Source organism: Pogona vitticeps, chromosome 5 (assembly GCF_051106095.1).
Source record: "Pogona vitticeps strain Pit_001003342236 chromosome 5, PviZW2.1, whole genome shotgun sequence".
NCBI classification, from domain to species: Eukaryota; Metazoa; Chordata; class Lepidosauria; order Squamata; family Agamidae; genus Pogona; species Pogona vitticeps.
Genome location: NC_135787.1, coordinates 17,989,876 through 18,013,155, shown reverse-complemented (window position 1 = coordinate 18,013,155; position 23,280 = coordinate 17,989,876). Strand labels below are relative to the sequence as shown.

The 23,280-nt window shown below is 39.9% G+C and overlaps 1 protein-coding gene across 34 annotated transcripts in view; it reads right to left on the bottom strand.

Annotated features, from left to right (window-relative positions):
- PDLIM5 (PDZ and LIM domain 5) overlaps window positions 1-18,824 on the bottom strand; it is a 139,404-nt gene extending 120,580 nt beyond the window's left edge. For 28 of the 34 annotated variants that reach the window (XR_013545787.1, XR_013545789.1, XR_013545788.1 and 25 more), the window contains exons 1-2: window positions 15,783-17,448; window positions 13,019-13,154 (exon numbers count right to left, since the gene is read on the bottom strand). Coding sequence is in view for 31 of the 34 variants with exons in the window: in XM_078394568.1 (XP_078250694.1) it covers window positions 13,019-13,154; window positions 15,783-15,895 (249 nt within the window). In the remaining 3 variants the exon portion in view is untranslated. Of the gene's footprint in view, window positions 1-13,018; window positions 13,155-15,782; window positions 17,449-18,691 lie in introns of those variants that run through there. The other 6 variants (XM_073001916.2, XM_073001920.2, XM_073001924.2 and 3 more) reach the window with 1 other exon arrangement.
- Window positions 18,825-23,280: the final 4,456 nt, after the last annotated feature.

Genomic DNA, 23,280 nt, shown 5'->3' with positions numbered 1-23,280 from the left:
GAAAGTCCGCAAGGATGTACATCAGAGGTCATATACGTCATGCATGGACACTCGAAATTAGAGACACAGTGTTCTGATGTAGATCAATGTGTCCAGTCGACACCAATTTGTTGGCTTAAAGCTGTAATACATCACCTAATCTGAACTTCCAAAACAGTCTCTGCTCATTTCAGCACTTAACAGTACTGTAGCAAAGAAAACATTCGTTGTACCAAAGTCTTACATATATGAGAAAAGTCTTATACAGTATTCATGCATTTCTGCACCTCCAAATAACACAATTTCAGTACAAAATGAAGTACATTTTGCAGCTTTTGAGTTATAACCGTAAAAACATTGCACAGAAGGCGTTTACAGTTAAACAAGAGTTTTCCTCTTTTTTTTTTTTTTTAAAGAACAGCCAATATTAAGGAGGCATGAATAGATCAAGAGTCTTACTGAAGTTATGCTGGTCTGCATCTGGTTAAAATCCAGATGGGGAAAAGCCTGTCAACCTACATTATAGTGTTTTGAGTTCTAGCAATGGATAGTGGGCTATCAATGAAATTAGAAGAGATGAACATATTTGTATAATGCAGCTAAATGCTAAGACTAAGACTGTCATTATTTTGACCAGTACAGATGACTGGTTCATACTCTGTGTGTGTGTGTGTGTGTGTGTGTGTGTGTGTGTGTGAGAGAGAGAGAGAGAGAGAGAGAGAGAGAGAGAGAGATTCAGTAATAAACATCAAATTAAAGCAGTGAATGAAAGAAAACCAAATTCATCCTAACTACAGATACAAGATAGCAAATGTTGCCAGAGACACGGGCGGGGGGGGGAGAGACTTTTTAAATCCGTGGTAAGGCTGTGGAAAGCTTGTGTAAACAGCTATATCTTCACTTGCCCCAAGGAGGGAAGAAGCCAGTTGCACCTCTACTGGGAGAGAATTCCACAATGAGGTGGCCACAACAGAGAAGGCCCAGTTTTGGGTTGTTGATTTCAGGGGCTACCTTGGGGTAGCTATCTGTAACATTCTAGATTGAGATGTGCAGGTGGGATGGGAGACCATTCTCAGGGCAAGGCACACAAGACAAGTAGCAACTATTGTTCATTAAGTGACAAATACACTCACAAAAAGGAGGAAGGATTCTGCCCTAAACAAATTGTTCTGAAGTTATAAGGACCTACTGTTCCACTTCTAAGTAGCGTATGATCACATAGCCTCTAATATGATGAATCAAAGGTTTCTTTCTGATGCTGAAACTGATTAGCGCCCTGTTCCCAGGCCAAATTCAGAGATATTCCGGAATCTGATTTTCTAAAGGTAAAAAGTATTGAACGCGTAGGGTCCAGCAATGAGAATAAAAATAAAAGTTCCAACAATTGTCCTGGCTGTCACTAATTTTTAGTTAGCCATAGAATAAAAGAATAGAATTTATAAAGAATGGATACTGGGTTAGAGATTTAGCCTTCTGTGCATGGAAAGTAGTACAGTAATTATGTTATGTCAGCTGCTGCCAGCACTATCAAATTAGACTTTCCCCACCTAAAACTGCTACTAGTATTTTGACTTATTTTGATTAAAGCTTGATCAACTCACAGTAAAGCAGTTCACTCTCCAAAATACTAAATTAAGTACTTCTTCAAAGAAGAGGGGAGGGGATGAGAAGAAACTCAAGTTTTCCATGTTTATATATGTTATGTACATAACCACCACAGAAAAGTGATCTTAATGTGTAATGGGGAGGACTAGTCATAGGAGCAGTCTGGAGTTACTTAGCGTATGCATGGATTGTTGCAGTAATAAGATGTGGAGCATGTCATTAGTTTGGCATATGGCTACAGTACAAACCTATAGGACATGCTGATTATAAATTACACATTTGAAATGTTATGAAAGAAAATGGGCTTTAAAGTACAGTAGATGTATTACTAAAAGACAAGGCAAATTTATCTCTTTAATGCTCCACAGATATGTAGAAGAATAATTGTCGGCTTGCAGCATGGAGCCATTTACCAGGCTAGGTGAATTAGACATTTAAATCAAGACCTACTAAATAAAACATGATATGATGTATAAATTCATGGTACCTGAAGTACTGTATGTTCATCTCAATGGCTCAGGCCGTTAGTATCAGAACCTAAAATATCCCAGATATTTACTAAGCAAAGCTGTCAGGTTTCAACTGTTCATGATCAATGGTACACTTATTCTTCATATTAGAATGGAATTGCTGAAATCACAAGGACTTAAGTTACACATAGTAAACTTTTTCATACTGATTTGGATGAGCCTACTTTAACCATGAAGAGGTCTTGATCCAATTGATTGCTCTTTATGGAAAATACCCCTCTTAAAATACAAGAAGAGTAATTGCAGCATCTTCACACTGCTCTAAGAATCCAGACACAATCTACTTAATGTGTGCTCATTTCACACATTATAATTCTGCAGAAGCTAGTTACATTTTTAGACTATGCACTAAGCAAATTTAGGGCACCGAGTTAAAGGAGCTATGCACACTCCCTATACAAGCCTACTGAGCTCTCTCAATTGCTCTAGTAGACAATTCGAAGAAGATATTTGTGTAAGGCAGAAAATGGTAAATTAGTCTAGAACTCAGTTTTAACACGCAACAACAACAATGTACCATCAACTCAATTCTGACTTATGGCAACCCTTTCCACAGTTTTCCAGGTAGAGAATACTCAGAAGTGGTTTACCATTCCCTTCTTCTCGGAGTATCCTGGGACTGTGAAGCTTGACCAAGGCCACACAGGCTTGCTCTACTTGTAGGGGGCACCATGGGAAATCAAATGCCTAACCTCTGGCTCCATAATCAGATACCGAAACCACTGAGCTATCCAGCCAGGTAAAGATACTTAACAACAATGATGCCATTTGCTGCAGTATCTGTGCCAGACAGACATTTAGTTCTGTACAGAACTGTGGCACTGACCTAGGCTGACCATAGATACTAAGCACATAGAGCAGTAGCCGTTTCACCAGGTCAAGCAGCAAAACAAAGTTCACAACACTCAATCACAGAGATCAACATTTGATTTCAATGTTTAGTCTGAAGAGGGAAATGGTCCTATGGGAAAACTAGACAGACTGAAAAGCTAAAGGTACTAGAAAAAGATCCCATTGAAGTTTCCAAGTCCTTCTTACACTTTGGGTTCTAAAAATGTATTTAAAAGGAGTTTAATCATTTCCATGTCTAAACAGACAGACACAAACTCTTTATGCCAGACTACTCAAAAGCAACTCTTCTGCAGGATCAGTTTCCAATTTGGCACCAATAAGAAATACCCTTGAAAACATTAATCAGTTTTCCTTAGCATAGTGCGCATTACAACAAAACCAACATGTGATACTTTGCAGAAGGTCTAACTCTATTCCAAAAAGCAAATACCCTAACCTCTTTAAATAGAGTCCTTCCTCTAACTTCATCCAATTTTTTTAAAAAGGAATGAAAAAAGGAAACCACTACTATTTGTTATTTGTGTTCAGCTCAGTTGTTTTAGAAAAGACCAAATATGGAAATGTGTCTTCCCGTTAAGATACCAGCCTGCCACTTAATGGCACTTGCATGCATGTACATACCATAGAGGGAAAAATGTTGTCAAGGCCACTTGGAATTTCTGCACCACACTAACAAGTCTGGAAATCATTACCACAACCTCACTTAGCTGAATAGCTCACAATTTTCTCCGAAAAGACTGAAATGTCTATCACAGACGTTGCAATCAAAAACAATCTACACTGCATTAACTAAAATGGCAAGCAGAATAACCACGTCTCTGGGGGTGCCCCAATGTGGCAACATTTTCTACAAAGACAGAAAACATGTGGGAAAGCACACCAAGGAAGCAATGTACGAGTCCAGAAATGCATCATAGGATCTCTTTTAATACTGAGGTACAGTCATGCCTAGCCACACATAATCCAACGGCAGTATCTTACATTCTAGTAGCCAGTTCCTAGGTTTAATCTTAAGTGTTGTTTTAACAATGTTAAATTCTGGCATACCCCCACCTTTGGAATTCAACAGTATTATTGAACATTACATATATTACTCTGCCCCATATTCTTCATTTCCAAGATAGAAAGCTGTGAAACACTTTCAGCAAATGAATACAATAATAAGCTAATAACAAAGAGTCCTGTATTTTCTGAATCTGTCTCTCACTTTATGAGAGCAGCAACTCCTTATTCTGAACGTGAATGCTTCTAACTCAAGCATCTTCCATATAGAACATCTGGTCTCCACAATATTCCTTTTTTTATTCTGATGATACTGGCATTTTCCAGCTATCTTTATGACACAAGACGTGTCCTAGTAACTACAGTGACAGCATGTATGCCTTCCTATGTCTTTTTGTTCCTCCTGAGAGCATAGTTTATGTTGTTTTCTGGTTTGTTCTGGGGTTAGAGTTTAGCACTACAGCACTTTCTATAACATTGATCATTTCCACACTTAGTTTCCTCATCAGAACCTTTCAGTGAGGTTCAAACTGAAAGAGAAACAAACAACTGCTTTAGAAGAGAAAGTGTACAGGGAAATGGATTTCTTAACTAATTATTTAGAAGTTTTTTTGGATTTAGTTCCCCCCCCCCAAAAAAAAATCTAAAACTAAAGTTTGGATGCAAATCCTGGTAAGCCCAATGCTGCCTTACAACAAATAAACATGAATCAGGAGAAAGTGGAAGGGAACTTTTACTCTGCTTAGAATAGCTCTAACATAATCAATACTGATCCCCAGATTGACAGTAAAAGTATCTTCCAAATATATATTTTTAGTTTAGTGGCCATACCTATAATATTATATTAACCAATTATACTTTTTCCATTTAATTCTAAACACATTTCAGAATTAAGTACAGTGGACCCTCGACTTACAGACAGCTCGACTTACAGACTTTTCGAGTTACAGACTTCTCTGGCCACAAAATTTAGATTCAACTTGCTGCTGGAGAATCGACTTACAGACCAGAAAATACCAAAATGGAACAAAAATAGAATAAAAACCGCTGGTTATGGGATTAATCAGTTTTCAATGCATTGTAGGTCAATGGAGATTCGACCTACAGACTTTTCGACTTGCAGACACAGTTCCAATACGGATTAATTCTGTAAGTAGAGGGTCCACTGTAGAAAGAAAGAAGGATTGTAATTGGAATAATCTATTTGATTAATGCAACTTCAGTCATGTTTGTTTTGCTGCAGACTACCATGGCCATCCCTTCAACAAATGGTACATAAAATTGTCACAAGTTAAGAAGTCAGCAAAAGCAGTCACCTTTGAGTACTGAATCACATGGTTGGTATACAACAACAAATACCTATACTGACATCATCATGATGGGCCATCAAGTCAATTCTAACTTACAGTGGACCCTTGACTTACAGACGGCTTGACTTACAGACTTTTTGAGTTACAGACTTCTCTGGCCGCAAAATTTAGGTTTGACTTGCAGACTGAGATTTGACTTACAGACCAGAAAAAAACCAAATTGGAACAAAAACGGCCTGTTACGGGATTAATCGGTTTTCAATGCGCTGTAGGTCAATGGAGACTTGACTTACAGACTTTTTAACTTGAGAACCGCCTTATTAAGTTCTCAAGTCAAGACCCCACTGTATAGTGGTTTTTCTAGTTAAAGAGTACCCTTCTTCTGGGGGTATTCTAGGGTTGTGCAGCTTGCCCAAGACACACAGGCTGGCTCTTCTCTTGGGAAGAACTACCAACCTCTGGATCTGTAGTCAGATACCTAACTCACTGAACTATCCAGCTGACTTACTGACTTCTTAACTTGCAGCTGCGATTTATGCTGATGGACTTATGCCAGTGGGTGTAACTACAGAATTCTGGCGTTTATACAGATTATCTTCCATGCTAGTACTTGTCTCACGCTCATTGAACTTGTTTTGTTGTTGTTGTTTTTGCTTGAAAATATAGAAAAAAACTATGGAAAAATGTCTGTGCCTACTTTTTCAAAATATTGTTTAGCCATCTCACCCTCCAGATGTTGGAATTCCAAGAAAAATGATCTCAAAATGCTTGAATTCCCCCTATATCTTACTAACTTTTAAAGAGAAAGGCATTCCCTTTTGCACTACTACCACAAAACGCTAATGAATGACATGTATATTGTAGAAGACTTGCCAAACACTTGATAGAAAATGGGAACAGCTAATTCCCTCAACCCCATCTGTAACTAGCAGAGAACAAAGGAGCTACATAAGCCAAGAAAGCATATGTTTAAAAGCTCTTTGGGTTGTATGTAAAGAGTATTTGCTTTAGCACTTAAGCATAACATGCATGGAGCATTATGTAATAAAAGTCATGGGCTCTTGCAGAGCTTAAATCCACATTCATCGAAGATCTAGAAAATGACAACACAGCCAGGTGCAGTATCTATAGAAAATACAATTATTTAATGTGGCCAAGCTTACTGCTGACGGAAAGGCATAACAACTTCACTGCCTTGTGGATCACCCAGCAAGATCCTCGTCAATTTTTTTCTCTCCATTTATGCCCCTTACCACTTTGTTCTGGTACAGATACTGCAGTGGTGACAACGAAACTAGGAACTGTCCTTCTGAGAACTTCCTTAGCTTTACTTATCTTAGGATTTAATAGAAAGTAGACAACTTTAACAGGTGCAAGTGCCAAATCCCCCCCCCAGTTGAATCCTCTGGAAACTCCAGATTGTTAAAAATTCTTTTTTAAAAAAAGGAGAAGAAGCAAAAGGAAAGAAAATGAAAATGAAACTAGAATAGGTTAGCAGTCAACTTTCATCTTTTGAAAATGTGTTTGTGGTCATTAAAACTACAGAGAGAAACAGTGAGCTACTAAAAATGTCAATAGATATTCTTGGGAGGTTTAAAGAGATGTTGTACTTATTTATTTTTATTTTTTTAAATAAAATAAAACTAAATAAATAAATAAAATGGAAATAAAGAGATGCAATTCATCTTTTTTATTTTTCTTTAAGAGATGGGGGGGAAGGTGCAAAAGCCAGAACATCGCCTACCCTTGATCTAAGTCAATGGCTGGAAATCCTGTTGTTTCGTATATTGAATTGGAACTAGGGTAGACCCATTTGAATCAATGGAAGATAGAGTGAAGTTGACTTACCAAATCTCTACTGATTCAATGGGTCTGTTCTAGTCACAGCTTACTACAATAAGCAACAGGATTTCAGCCAATGTAATATAGCTGTTCAAAATATAATATTCAAGGGAAACAGAAACAAAAGTTAGGATGGCTGTAATTTAAATAGCATGCATACATTTTACATTTTTAGCATACTAGAGCTGTAAATAAAATTAAGAAAAACAAGAATATCACATTTAGGATAGGAATGGAAAGATAATTCATCTTTGTAGGCAACACTATCAAATACATGACCAAGAGTTAGCCAACCAGAAATGTGGATGTTTTGATCAATTGCTAATTTCCTGAAAGGTTAACTGTGTAAAGTTTGTTGCAGTTGAGGAATGTAAGTTTGTATGAGCCATAGGTGAATTACTGAAGTGTGCAAAACAGTCATGTAAGTGGGTAGGTGCCCCAGTACACAACAGGCATTGTGGGCCCCTTTAGGTAAGCAAACACAAAAGGACAGGAGGTGGGGAAAAACAACAGCAGGTATGTCACAGAATTATATAGGTTACATACACATAATCCTATCAATAAAACACAAGAACCAGTCATAATGGATGTGCCTCATTCCTGTTGTCTAGCAGTTACAGTACTTAAGTTCAAAATCACAAATCTTCAATATTATGTAAGACAGACGATTACATTCTTGCCCAGAACAGACATTCTCAGTAGATCTAATTAAGGTAATATGTAGAAAACATTTTTTTAAAAAATGTTTTCCCCTCACATACCAGACCAAATAACTTAAAATTTAATGTGTGCACCCATTTAAGGGCTTAAATGACATGAATTTCTGCATTCCCAAAGTTCAGAAGCCAACTATGAAAACATTTTATTTGGTCAAGGAAATACCAATTTTCCCACTATTTTAAGCAAACAAAAGATAATCTTCTGTCATGCATTTCCTTTTATGGATGGCAGCATAGCATGAATTTTCCCCCTATCTTTTTCTAAAAGTTAGGAACCCATATTATCTTCTGGCTCTTTCCCAAGAAAAACAAACAAGCCCTTCAACACCATGTTTCTTCTCACAATGCCCTTAAAGATAACCATCACAAATGAATAATGGGAAAATTGCTAGACTAAAAATAGCTCATTAAAGCACTGGGGACATCAACTAGAGGAGTCAGCCCTCAAGGCCCCGAAGGAAAGCAAGAAAAACAAAGGCTCAGTTTTTGTCTGCTTACATTAAATGGACTGTATTTGAATGACCTTGTCCATAGGCATATTCTAAATTTTTTTTCAACCAGTTTTTGTATTTCAAAGAGGTGTGTGTGTGTTTTTGTGTTTTGTTTTGTCTTGAAATGAATACAAATGAAATAGTTAGAAGCAGATTCTGCTAAGGTAGCTCTTTATGCTTTATTCCATGTTGAAGCTAATCACCAAGTATGACAAAGGAGGAATAAGATGCAAAAAACGCTGCTTCCCACTCCCAGAAAACACATGGAAGCTGCAGGCAGAAGTTTGCTAGGCACCTGTTTCCTTATACAGTACTGTATGCCAAAGGGGGGGGGGGAGAGAGAACACATCTTTGCATATTTGTTATGTGCTGTCAAGTTCGGACTGGCTTATAGTAACCTTAACAGGACTTTCAAGGTAAATGAGGTATTTACAAAGTGGTTTTACCAATTACACAGCAGCCATTACTGAAGATGCAGACCATGTTTTAAGCTGAAGATTTTACAAGGCCTATAGCAGTTGCTCCCAAACCTTGCTAACCCAGATGTTCTTGGATTGCAACTCCCAAAAGCCTAAACCAATAGCTGGGTTTTCTGAGAATAACAGTACAAGACCACTTGGGTTACCCATGATTGGGAACCACTGGCCAAGAGAGTGACAGGGCTGCGTCCTATGGTTGAGAAGGTGCACAGCAGAAAAGACAATGTTGGTGAATAGCTACGAGAAATTGTGTAACCCTTTGCATATTTATTCAGAGGTCTGACGAAGTTCACTGGGACTTATTCCAGCATCAAATGGGGATAGCAAAGCCAAACAAATATGCAAGTACAATGGACACATATGTATATTTTGTGTATGTACATGTGCGATAGACAGAGGCAAAGAGAAATCAGACAAGAGAGGAACATATGCATAAAATACATGAGCACACAAATATTTACAAATGTATAAACTGTTATTCATATCAGTTTGGCCATCAGGTGGTGTACACACATGCAGCTGCTCTCTCTCTCTCTCTTTGTTTGGTATATCCAATCTTTGTTGCTTCCCATAAGATAGACATTTTACAGAGGGCAGCATGAATCCAAGGTTTTGGCAGGAGGAAGATAAGAGGAGTTGATGTTTACAGTTTCCTCTTCCCTAAAATATTACATCTTACAAGATGTAATGTCTCTTGGCTAGATGGGCAGTATATCAATCAATCAATCAAACAATCCTGAGTGGAACACATCTCTTTTTTTGCTCCTTACTAATGATTTTAGCATACTATTACTATTACTGTTGTTGTTACTCTTAATATAATGTCAGCCATCTGAAAGACTTTGTATCCATATTCTACTCCAAATATATGTTACATATTTGTATAGGACCTACACTGACTTTCAGTGTCACCTTATTCTGACCTTTGCTTTAACTCAGTAAACCAATTTGTTCCCTAATATATTTTATTTCTTTTATAGCTTCCCAGCTTCTCTTTTCCTTACCAAAAAAAGAGAGTACTTCTTCCATCCTAAAGGTTAGCCCCTAAATCAAATTTGATCCCATGGATCTCCTAAATCAACATCCCATCCCCACCCTGACAATCCAGTATTTCCTGCACCATAAACTGGCTGAAATTAGCAGACATGCTAGGGCAACCCTGGAGACAAAATGCATGAGTTTTTTTAAAAAAATTAAGTTGTATAGCTTGTGATTTGCATAACTTAAAATCTTGTGCAGTCTCCATTCATTTGATCTTACTTTTTCCCCAAGTCCAAAAGCTGTAATCATTTTTTCCGTTTAAAATAAGTATCTAACAACGTAACTAAAGTTACTGGAGTAAGACAGATGGGTTTTAATGAAGGAAGCTTTGGGCACTTGCTGGATATGGCACTGGATTTTACAAATGGTCTTGCTAAAAATAAATCCATTACAAACTAACTTCTATTTAGCAACTGTTTTAAAGTGCGGCTGGAAAGCAGTTTTAAACTGACTTGCATGCAACAGTGCTGTGATGCCAGTTCCCAAAACAAAGGCCGTAAAAATAACTTGCTCAAGCAGCCCAGAATGAATTGCATGCATGACTACCCCAAACCTAAGAAGGTCACAACAGACAGCAGGACCTTTGTAAAGGGCACATAAACAGCTCTGCTTCTTTGTTCTTGAATTTCTTTATCAGCATTTAATTAGCAGGCACTTCTGTCTATACCAGGAAAAGAAGAGTGCTGTGTTGTACACTCTGTCCCAACGTAGTAGCAATCCAGCACAGCTCTTTCTTTTTATCAGACAAACAGTATGAACATACCAGAATGAAGTACATCAATTCCAGTTCAAAGAGCAGGCCATGCAAAGGAATATATATTACACATGAACATCAACTTACATTTTGGAAAGGCTTATTAATAATATTAATGAAAAATATTGGACTGACTGAATATGGGGACAGTCCAGAATGGATACAAACATACACAACCATGCACACAGCATGATGTAGAGACTGTATTATTTTTCAAAGGGGCTTTGCAGATCAGAGGATTCCATGTATTAAGGCTAGTCTCCCAAAAGTAAAACAGTAAAGCATACACAACAGGCAGGGAATTCTCAGGTCCAAGACCCTCTTTTCATCCTAGAACAAAAAGAGGAATTTTTCATGGGACAGCCTGGAAGAATGTTTCCACTGCTTCTCGAGTGGAAGAAGACCCATTTTTATTTGTGCTTCTGAAACATATTAATATAGGCTGTAAAATAACTGAGATGAACAATAGTAATAACAAGATTCTGTAACAGCAATAACAAGAGCCTGGAAAAGACCCTGATGTTGGGAAAGTGTGAGGGCAAGAGGAGATGGAAACGACAGAGGACGAGATGGTTGGACAGGGTCATCAAAGCTATCAACATGACTTTGACCCAACTCAGGGAGGCAGTGGAAGACAGGAGGACCTGGCGTGCTCTGGTCCATGTGGTCACGAAGAGTCGGACATGACTTAACGACTAAACAACAAAAATAACAAGATTCTAAGAAGTTTTCAGTTCTACAAGACAATGAAAATCTCCCTATAGTTAAAAATAAAGTCAAGGAACATTCCCTGTGTCTTCGAGAGAAAAACAAAGGGAAGATGCATAATTAGACTAATGGGATCTATCTGTCCTCCTAAGGATATCAGTAAAAGGTAGAATAGCTTTGGCAACATCTACTGAACTGTACGGTCAGCCTACTGATATGGTAATCTCCCAACTATGCAGTTTGACTTTAAACACAGTTCCTGTTAGTGACCTTACCTGATGAAGTAGCAGCATTTCTATTCTCTCCCTCCCCTCTTTGATTTCTTCATTTTGAGTCACATTTATCTTAACGCTCTGCTAATACAACAGGGTACCCAGTGTGATTTCGTGGAGAGACTAATGAACTAGGACTCAGAAGAACTTGTTTCGATTCCATTGTTTCTACTATGCAAACTCACCAAAGAATGTGGAACCGGTAAACCTACTCCTTAAATACCTCACTTACCTTGAAAACCCTATCAATGTCACTATAAGTTTGTTATTGTTGTTATGTGCCGTCAAGTCAAAACTAACACAAACAATTTGAAACAGTTATGAATCATTTGGAGGCTGAAATCCTGTGCTAAGAGGAGTAATTCACAACTAGAGGCTCATTTGAATCAATGGAACTAATGGAGGAGTTGACTCACCAAATCCCCATGGATCCAATGGACCTACCCTAGTGCAACAGAATTTCAGCTAACAACAGATTGAGCCATATCCTTAAATTTTCTATGAAAAAATAAGCAAAGGCAGGGAAGAGTTTTTAATGCCACTATCACCATATACAAGGCCTGTTTTACAGATACCATAATTCAAACTTTTTTGTAGAAAGCATCAGATTTAGCAAGAAGAGGAAGAGGATGATGAAGAAGAATACTACAGTAAATTGAAATAGTAATAAGAACCTATTTTCTAGGTAGGAAACGATAGCCATAACCCTTTCACAAACCATATGCCCATTTCTTTATCCCAAAGACCATCACATTTGACTAGTCAGTGCCTAATTTCCCCAAAAAGACAATGTTGAAAAGGCAGACGGAAACACTCAAATAAGACCAAACACTCCATTGATACAGCTGTCCCCTTTCTCTCTCAACATATACCAGTAGAAAAAGTCTCCTACTACCACAGTTCAAATGCACTCACAGAGGCGTTCAAGAATATGACTGTCACTTTTTCTAGTACCAGGATCAGAAAGTTTTCCTCAAGACACTGCCTAAGATCAACTCCATTCTCCTACTATAACGCTGCTCCAAGTTTTTATGTACAAACTTCTTACTAGTGACTCTTAAATATTAAGATCAAAAATCCAATTGAAGCATTCTATATACCTAAGGGCATTTGTGGAAACACTTTTCAGTTTTCTAGGCTGTTTGTTCCTGGTTGCACAAACAGAAGACGTCACATTGCATGACAGGCAGTGGGGGAAATGGCTCACCTTGCTTGAATAATTGCCCTTACACAACTAAGTAAGCCAACAAGATTCTAACCACAAACAGTAAAAATACCTGTTACCACATTTAGGCCATACATTTCTCACGCTCTGAATTTTCAAGATACATATATAATAAAATGCAGAGAATGTCACAAAAATACTTGTTTTTCAGGCAGCATATGAGGCAGACAGCTCCTCAGGAATGGTTTTAAAAGGTGGAATATGCTTACCCGGGAAATGGTCAGAGGCATGTTGAAGTCTTTGCCTCCTTGAAGCCTGAATCCCCAGGGGGCTGGACCAACCAATGAAACACTGTAATTGTTCATCGTGCTTGGCGATGAAGATTGAGTTCCAAAAAATAAGTGTCTGCAAGACAGGGTGAAAGAGTACTTAGGATGTTGAAGAAATGCACACACACATAATAGTAATAAAGACTTCAGACGATAGCATTATCGTTTTGAACAGAGACAGTCTGTAGGTAGTCAGTGGCATCTTTTCCCAACTACATGTATAGATCATTTTGGAGTAAGAGTTCTGTTTCCTGACACAAAATTTACATGTACCTCCTTCCCCCCCCCAAAAAAAAACACCTACAAAAAAACCAGCAAGAGTCTCTGGTTTAGTTCCAAGTGGAACAACAAACTCTTTTCTCCATATTCTGACATGTACGAACAGAGGCAGATGCAAATGAGTGAATACAGTAAGTAGCTTTTTATTTTGCACAACACTGAATGGTTATAATCTTTGTCAACAAGCAGGGTGGTTACTCTCTCTTGCCTTCATCTGGGTTGTTTTGGAGAGATGAAAAGCAATGTTTAACATCCAAAGAGTTTCTTCCCACGTTTGACTGCTTCCAAATCTCATAATAAACTAGAATCCCCCTAAGAATCCCTAGTTCATGCCAGAGGTCAACAATCAGAGAAACTGTAAATAATGCCTACCAGACCAGAGAAAATCTGAGAAGCTTTGCTTTAATGTTTACTAAACATATTTTTGTTAGCACCATGGGCCAATTTCTGGTCACTAATTTTCCTCATGCTTCAAGTTTGCTCTTCGTTTTTTTACTACGTACACAACAGACTGTACATAATTATGTTATGCTCTTCATTTTTCTGTACTACTAGTGTTTATGCTAGCTGCTATTATTAGTATAGTAGAAAGGCTTATGTGGAAATCTTTTCCGGGGAAAAATCCCTTTCCAGTTTCTTCCTAAAATATCAGTTGATTAAAGGAGTGTTTCTTAATATCTGGCCTGATTATTATAAAGCAAGAAACTCAGATTATGTAACATGGAGCCTCAGCTTTCCTAGCTCTATAAAAAGGGAACCAATAAGAACCAAACATTTCTTTAATTTATACTTTCTTTAAAGTATTCTACATGAAATTATAAAAATATAGTATCTGAACCTTGACCAACACTGGTTTACTTCTTCATGTGTTGGATTACAGCTCTCATCTCACCAAGCATGGCTAGAGATGGTGAAGGTTGTATTCCAACATATCTGGAAGGCATCAGTTTGGAGGAAACTGGCCTCAGGTATTTATAGAGCATGTTTTTGGTGAAGTGGTTCTCAAAATAGATGCTGGCCTCAGTGCAGGGGCTCTTCATTTTCAGAGGCTTTTCATTTTCTTCTGAAGTGGGAATGCCCTGAATGTATCTACAATACAAAACACCTGGCATTTACCCTTTATAGAACTCCAAGATCAGCATGTGAAAGGTTCTAGATTATGTCTGTTCTGTTTATGGAGTTCTGAAACAACCCAGAAGCTTATCAGGACAGTATCATTAAGATGGGCCTTCTGACAATTTATCTTGCCCAAAGGCATGGATGTTATTTAGGTTCAGTGTAGCCTCATAGGACTAATCCAAACTTTCAGTGGCACTGCCTCCTCAGTTTCACCCAGGAGGTGTGGAAAAAAACATTTATCTACTGTTTAACAAAGTATCAAGAGCAGTGTTTGTTTGCTTCTTAAATTTGTATAATGCCACATTAGTGCAATGCACTATTCTGGGCAGTGTACAACGAGGAAAAAAGCATAACAACCCAAAAGGTTAAAATAAAAATACACTGACAAAACCTGTAATTTGAAGATAAAAGGCAGAATATGAGATATAGAATCATACGATCAGGTAGGGTTTCAGTGTATGTACTCTATCACAGGCCAGAGAGTAAGAAATTTTACAAGTTTTTTTGTATAAGATGTTTGCTTTTACTGCTGGTTGAATAACTACACATTATGCTTCTAATTAAATATACAACCTAAGGGTTATATAAAAGCGTACTAACAAAGATGGAAATAAAATAATCATCCTTGGACACACACAGGTCACAATACTAAGCAACCACCAACTTTGATCTCTGACATTATGCTTAATAGAAGTATAATAGGAATTATATACTTCTACTGACAACTTCTTATTTTTGAAACAGCAATAAGTATGCATCCATATTTAAGACACCACAGACACCACTATTCCTTACAAATTATTTAAATGATCAAGAAATGAATACTTTCTTTAAAAGAAAAACAATTAGATCATTTTCTTAAAATACATTTATTGGGCTATACAGATTTACCAACACTTACATAGGTATACTGCAATAAGAACAGTTACAACAAGTAAATCATGTACAACAGAAATAAAAAAACAGTACAGTATTGTGGTACCTTTAAAGACTACCAGAATTATTTCAGTGTGAGCTTTCATTAAATACCATCCACTTCCTCAGAAAAACAGAACAGAAAAATAAATAAAACCATTACAATTGGGTCTTTCCCAGTTCAGACTCTCTTACTGTAATAGTTTACCCAACTCATGACTTACAGAGCAATAGTCAGAAGATGTTACGTAACACAAGCCAACAATCTGAAAGTGAACTAATTCTGCAAGAAGGTTAAGACACATGTCATGACACTGAAAAATGTTGCTGATCCATGTGCAAGAGAAGTGTTTAAGAATCCCATAAGGTACATTTCTGTAATACTGCTTACGTGGAAAGCTGTCTTCTGTTTTTATTATTGCTTAGGTAAAAAAAACAGTCTTCTGTTTTTATTATTTGGAAAAACTCAGAAGCAGCACTGACTGTAAAATGAAACCACAGCATGGCATGCAAACCAGATCTCAATATTTAAGGTGGAACGTCAGCTAAGTAAGTGATGTGGGCATGTCTATAAAAGATGAGCAAGTTCTTGGTAGCATATTTGTTTGCCTGGGGGACTGACTTCAAATCTATAAAACTGAAAACACTGTGCTTGGCACTGATTATGCTAGCAAAATAAGTTTATCACTGCACACATCCCTTATAGGAAAGAGCATGGACTTAATGTTGAGCATGTGAACAAACACTTGAACTGATCATATTCTGGTTTTATTTGGACTGAAGGTTTCTGTTATATTCCCTAAAATAAGACTTATTCCATTTCACCATTAGCCATAGGTACAAGCCAGGAACATACTGCTGTGTCAAGGACAGAGGTTAGAAAGATCCACTCCAATCACACAGAAGTAGTTTATTTTCCTTTTTAGAAGCTGGAGTGTTAAAAGTGTTAGATTAGAACACTCTATAAAAATTGAGCACTGCCCCTGGACTGCAAAGAGAACAAACCTATCCATTTTGAAGGAAATCAACCCTGAGTGCTGACTGGAAGGACAGATCCTGAAGCTGAGGCTCCAATACTTTGGCCATCCCATGAGAAGACTCCCTGGAAATGACCCTGATGTTGGGAAAGTGTGAGGGCAAGAGGAGAAGGGAACGACAGAGGATGAGATGGTTGGACAGTGTTACCGAAGGGACCAACATGAATTTGACCCAACTCTGGGAGGCAGTGGAAGACAGGAGGGCCTGGCATGCTCTGGTCCATGGGGTCACGAAGAGTTGGACTTAACGACTAAGCAACAACAAAAAATCGAGGCTGTCAGATTTTGGAAATCCCTTGCTTTGTATGTTGTATGAAACTATGGTTGACAGTTACCTGGTCTGATGGAAAGTAAAATATTTTTAATATATATATATTGCCACAATCCACAAACTTGGTTTAATTTCAAAGTTCCTTGAAAACAATAACTTTTTCTCCAGTTTCAATTACTTGTGTCATCAATGTTTAAGAATCATGAAAAAAACACATGAAATGAAGCTGCCTGTAGTCTCTCACATCCACTAGGTCATACTTTGGGTATATTCCAGTGTATTTTTACTCCCTGCTAGCTAGCTGGATAGCTCAGTGGTTTAGATATAAGTCAGAGGCTGGGAGTTCAATTCCCCACTGTGCCTCTATGGAGAAGAATCAGCCTTTGTGGCCTTGGGCAAGCTGCACAGCCCAGAGATACTCCCAGAAAAAGGGAACAGTAAATACTTCAGAAAACCCTGAAAAGGATTGCAATAAGTCACAACTAGTAGTAGTCATAGAGGATGGTGTCTGAAAGGTGTGACATGGGCTCAAAATTCATCTGAACTTTCTTGAAATAAGCAAGAAGTAGCAGAAACAAGATATTATCTAAGGATGAAATAAACATCCTTTTTTTTGCATTGTAATACAGTATCCTCAATCTTTCCTGTGAAGAAACAAGTCAAAGGATATGAGACCAACTTACTTGCTAAGAGTCATAACAGAAAGCCTCAGTGCATTATAAATTGCACAAGATTGTACTAAAAAAAAAAGAAAACTATAAATGCCAGTATATTTTAGTGAGGATCTCATATTTTTAAAATGTTGCTATTGTATGTCATTTATTTGAAGAATACTACAGAGTCAGCTTCAGATAAATGTCATAAAATAGCAGCACAAGATGGGGGGGAGGAGGGGGGGAACGACGAACATCCAGAGAGATTTATCCTTTTCTGCCACTTAGCTACAAAGAGCTGGCTGGCTTAGTGGTTTAGGTATCTTTGCAAGTTCAACTCCGCACTATGCCGTCTGTAAGCAGAGCCAGCCTGTGTGGCCTTGGGCAAGCTGGACAGTCCCAGGACACCTCCAGAAGAAAGGAATGGTAAACCACTTCTGAGTACTCTTTACCTGAAAAACTCTGAAAAGGATCACCATAAGTCAGGACTGACTTGATGGTGCATGATGATGATTATAATTAGTTACAAAGGTCCTGACAACAAGGAGGAAACAGGGTCACTTTTTAGCCCCGCCTGAATGTGCCCTGTCACCTTTTCGTTTTTTGTTTTTTTTTTAATAAAAACCCGCACACTACCTTTACCACGCTTGGAATGACCCATCGGCCAGCTGGCTGCACAAAAGGCCCCCTTCCAGTCCTGCTGCTGGCAAAATGGGGTTTTGCTGGGATGAGGCAGAAAACCAAGGAAGGACTCAAAACCCTGACCCACCGCGCGCCCTAAACGCCAGACCCGGAAACTTCTTCAAGAAATGCCTGCTTTTTCCCCTCATCGGGCGCAGGTCTTTTCAAGAAGAACCTGGGGGGGGGGGGGGGAGCGGAATGGCCAGGACTCTTGGGCAAAGCTGCTTTTCTCTGAACAGGCCAAAGGACTGGGGCGGCGGTCGGAAGGGAAGAAAAGGAAAAAAGGAGGAAATAATCCACTGAAATGTTTTCAGTCTTGTCAACAGGCAAGACTCTCTCTCTCTCTCTCTCTCTCTCTCTCTCTCTCTCTCTCTCTCTCTCTCTCTCTCTCTCTCTCTCTCTCTCTCTCTCTCTCTCTCTCTCTCTCGAGATCTCGCCGGCGCGCCTCGGGAGCGAAGCGCTCAGCAAGGTGCTGCCCAGGCGTCGCCGCCTCTGCCGAAGAAGAAGCCACCCGCGCCCGCGCGTCCCTCTTTCGGGGAGCCCCGAGCGCTCTCCGGAGCCCCTGAAGGCGCAGCGCCTTTCCCTGCTCGCAAAGTTCCCTTCCTTCCCTCCCTGCCCCGTCCCCCAGGGTTTCCCGCCCAGGTGCCCCTCCGCTCACCTCGGACGACGACGGCGCCCGCTGCTGTGGCCGCTTTCCCGAAGCGCGCACCGAGGGGCGGACGGCGCCGGGGGCACTGGACGGCGCGCAGGCGCTGCGGCTCCCACCTCGCGGTGAGTGCAAGAGCGAACTCCGAGCCTCGGCTGGCCGGGGGTCGGGCTCTTCTTGTTGGCACTTCCGCCCCTTCCCGCTCGCTCCTCCCCTGTCCAGCTGAGGAGGGACTACGGGCTGGGAAGGTCGCTCAGCTGAGGGAGGAGGAAACCTGCCAGCTGCCACAACAGGGCGCGCGGAGGGAGGGAGGGGAGGGAAGGGGGGTTGGTTGCCGGCGGCTCTCGCCCCAGTCCCGACGCTGGAAAGCCGAGCTCCAGGCAAACCGGCTTGACGCCTCGAGCTCTTTCCGTGTGCGCGCGGGACTCCGGCTTCCGCAGAGGCTTCCGCCCAGCAACTGTGTATAAGATAAGACTATAGTGTTAGAAGCAACAACACTTCGAGGCGCTGCCTGGTTACCTTTGTACGTACGAGGAAAGGTTCCGGCTGTGGCGCTCCTCAGCTTTGGAAGACCCAGTGGGAGAGTCTAAAATTATGCCCGGTGTGGAGAATGTGCACACAAAAAGGCTTTTTTCTGGTTTTCTCCTAGCATTGGAAGGATGAGAGTCTCCCACTGAAGCTATATTGCGAGAGAGGCAGGATAAATGGAAAGACTTCTACACACAGGGCGTCGTTACGCTGTGGAATTCGCTTCCACAAGATGTAGTAATGGTAGCCACCCCGGTAACTCGAAAGGGCCGGTTGAATTCATGATTGGATTCAGGTTAACGGGCAGTAGTCATATCATCTCTGGTCTCAGTGATAGTGGATCACGTATCAGTAGTTCAATCCAGCTTTGGAAGCTCCAAAAATTTCTGAATTATAATTGTAATATCACCTGCCGCTATGCTTTTCTCTATTCCCTCCGAACTTAGTTGCAAAGCTCACGTCAACTGGGAGAAAAATAAAATTTTATATATTGCTGTCTCTCTTGTAAATGAAAAATATTTGAGAGTGGTTTGGTTTTATAATGACAGTTGAGAGCCACTAGCTTTATAAAGATCTGCCCCCTCCCTTTTTTTTAATAGGGATTAATTTAGTAGCCTGCATTTGTGGACTTACTCTGAGGAAGGGATGGCTGGTGAGAGGACTGTCTTGGTGAGCAACTGTGATTCCAAATTTACCACTACAGCACTGATAGCAGTTGCTTGAAAACATATAAGAATGAGAATACAGTTGCATTTATTGCAGCTGGTTGGCTACTCTGTTCAGAATGCCGGACAGTGTGGTTTAGTGATTAGCACATTGGATTAAGATTGGGAAACCTTGAGTTCAAATTTCAATTCGGCTGTAGAGGTTCCAGATTAACCTTATGCCAGTCATGCTCTCTTAGCCCAACCTTTGCAGAGCAATTGCTAGGTTAAACCATACATACAGTACTATCTTAACTTCTTTTCATGAAAAGTGTATTTAAAATTTGTATGTATTATAAGTACAATGGACGTACCCAGGTGCACTTTTCAAGACTTGTACAGCTGTTCCTCTTTCCTGCCTGTTACTGTGCTTTAGGAGTGCAGGCCCAGTCCTGAATCTGCTGACTTTTGTGTTATTTCACTTTGTACCAGAGTAAACTGCCAGCCCTGGAAAAATAAGTTCTGTTACCAACATGTTAGATCATGTCAGCCTTTCTTTACCACCCACAGTGACGTAGGTATTCATCACCTCCTAGCTACATGAAAAAGAATTTACTGTCTGCTGTACTAAATTAGAAGCACAAACATAGCATCTTTGCTTCAGAAGACACTAGCCCCACGTTCAGTGCATTGCCAAATTAAAGGGGAATAACAACATCAAAAAATAAATAAACAAAAAGAGCATATTTGCATGTGCAAGTGTTATATATGAAACTGTCCTCCACATTTTACTCTGTTGTCTTATTGTAGTATAGAAGTGACCTTGGTCTCTCAAGGTCTGTACCTATCAAGAACAAGTTCTCTCAGGTTCTAGCAAGCTGATAAATCTGAAAGTATGGCCATGGCAGTACAGTTTCTTTTCAAGAACTATTCAACATAATTATAGGAAGGCTTGTTACCTGATGGTTTACTACAATGTGATAAATTAGCTGGCATACCTGTGGATAAAATGACTGTACAGAATATTTGTGATACATATTGATGGGGATCTTACCAGTTTTCAAGGTACATTGTAACTGATATTCAAAGTGCATGCAAATTTAGAAATTCAGTTCTTCCAAAAACCTCTGGTCTATGAATGTCTGATATTGTGTTTCTCTATCCATGATTCAAAATGGCTTGATATTGCTGCACAATTTCCTGTCTGGGTTGCCAACAGGAAAAATAATGGCAAACTTTACATAGCAAAGGGCAGCTGGAATGTTGGCAACACCCATGTCAGTAGTCAAGATGGTCTACAGAATACCTTCTTGTGCTCACTAGTAGAGATGGGGGTATTCATATTCATATGTGAATACCCCTGCACAGGAGGATAATACCACCGCACAGGTGGAGATAATTAGAGCCCCATGGTGCCAGATAGTCCACTCACCGATTCGCTGCTGCTGCGGGCTGCACTATTCCATCCTATCACTCCGGAGCTCGCGATTGATGAGCCACTCCTGGCAGGGGGCGGGATGACAAGCCTCTCTGCCAGGTTGAAAAGTGGCTTGCCGATAGTGAGCTCCGGAATAATTGGACATGATCACTCAGCCCATGGCAGCAGCGGATCAGTGAATGAACTGTCCAGCACGATGGGGCCGGACCCTTCTTATTTGCACCTGTGCAAGGGTATTTGTATACAAATACGAATGCCCCCACCTCTACTCACCAGCATGTACAAAGAGACACCAAGCAGGGGGAAATCACAGAAGCTGAATCCTTTTTAAATTGCCTAACCCAAACGTAAAGCAATAGTCAGAGCTGTTTTTCTGACATGCTAAAGTCTTTGCTTTCATTGATTTAGGCCTTCTTGATGAAAGGACACTGCAATAAATAAGATCCCTGTGAGATTCCTCACTTCTAGACAAGAGGAAGACGACAACAGTTAGGTTTTTTTTCCTTGCCAGTATCACTGTAATTTGCACTAACTGTCCCTCTGCAAAATTAATGTCATTTTGTTCCAAAAAGTTAGCCAGTGAGAAATACTGTAATTGCTAAACGGCAGGTGCAGTGCTTAACCTTTCCCACATAGTCAATACTCTCCTGAAAAGAGCTTTCATCCCAACCCTCTCCACCCATGTATGAACTCAGCTAATGCAAAACAGGTTAAAACAAGGGAAAGCTGGGAAGGATTTAGCTCTTTCTTCCTACTTGCCAATTCTCTTCTACAAATACCGCCACACTTTCATATAATAATGTAAAAATACCAAGGCAGCTGAGGTATTGTGCTGCCTGAGGTGAAAGTTAAGATACTCCTCTCTTCAACTCAGTGTACAGAAACTGACTGGACTTGCAGTGGAATTTTTACTGCAGGATTGGCAACATAACAGCATTCTTCACAACATGGTGTTAAGATCATCAGGGGAGAAACCTTCACAGGTGGGGACATGGGAGTGGATCCCCCCCTCTCCGAGACTCTGACACTCCCTCCCACAGGAGGCCAGGCTGGCCTCATCTTTGCTGTCCTTGTGCAAGCAGACAAAGACCCTTCTCTTCAGACAGGATTTCCCTAAGTGATTGGCTGTCTGAGAGGGTTTTTTTTTTTTAAAAAATTGAGTGTTGTGCCCTGTTGCTTTGAATCTGGTTTTGGTGTTGATGATGTTTACCATTTTTAGTGTGTTGTTTGTTTGATTCTTAATATTCGTAAAATGTTTTTAGCTTTTAAATATTGTATTTTAATGATGTAAACCTCTTTGGGTCCTTTTTTAAAGGAGAAAGGCAATGTCAAAAAAATTAAATAAATAACCCCTTAAGGTTGATTATGTAGCATACACAGCCCTCTTCATGGTTCTTCACTCTTTGACTCTTAGCATCCGCTTCCGGTGGCAGCTGTTTTATTGTGGAGGGACCAGGCCTCTCTACACTCCCAATCAAATGGAAGTTAAATTCCAATTCAAAACATCCAGGGAAACTGTGCCTTCTAGACAGTTCTGCACTATTTTGTGCCTGGAGAATATTCAAAGGTATATTAACAATTTACATGTATGTGTGCATATACTATGACAGATATTCTATAAGTAAGGTAAAGTTTCCCCTTGACATTTAGTCCAGTTGTGTCCTACTCTAGGGGGTGGTGCTTATCGCCGTTTCCAAGCCATTGAGCCAGCGTTTGTCCAAAGACAGTTTCCGTGGTCATGTGGCCAGCGCAACTAGACACGGAACACCGTTATCTTCCCACCGAGATGGTACCTATTTATCTACTCACATTTTTAGAAGCTTCCGAATGGCTAGGTTGGCAGGAGCTGGGACAAGTGATGGGAGCTCACTACTTCACATGGATTCAATCTTACGACGGCTAGTCTTCTGCCCTTGCAGCACAGAGGCTTCTGCGGTTTAACCCTCAGAGCCTCTACGTCCCTATTCTATAAGTAGTTTGTTGTTATTTGC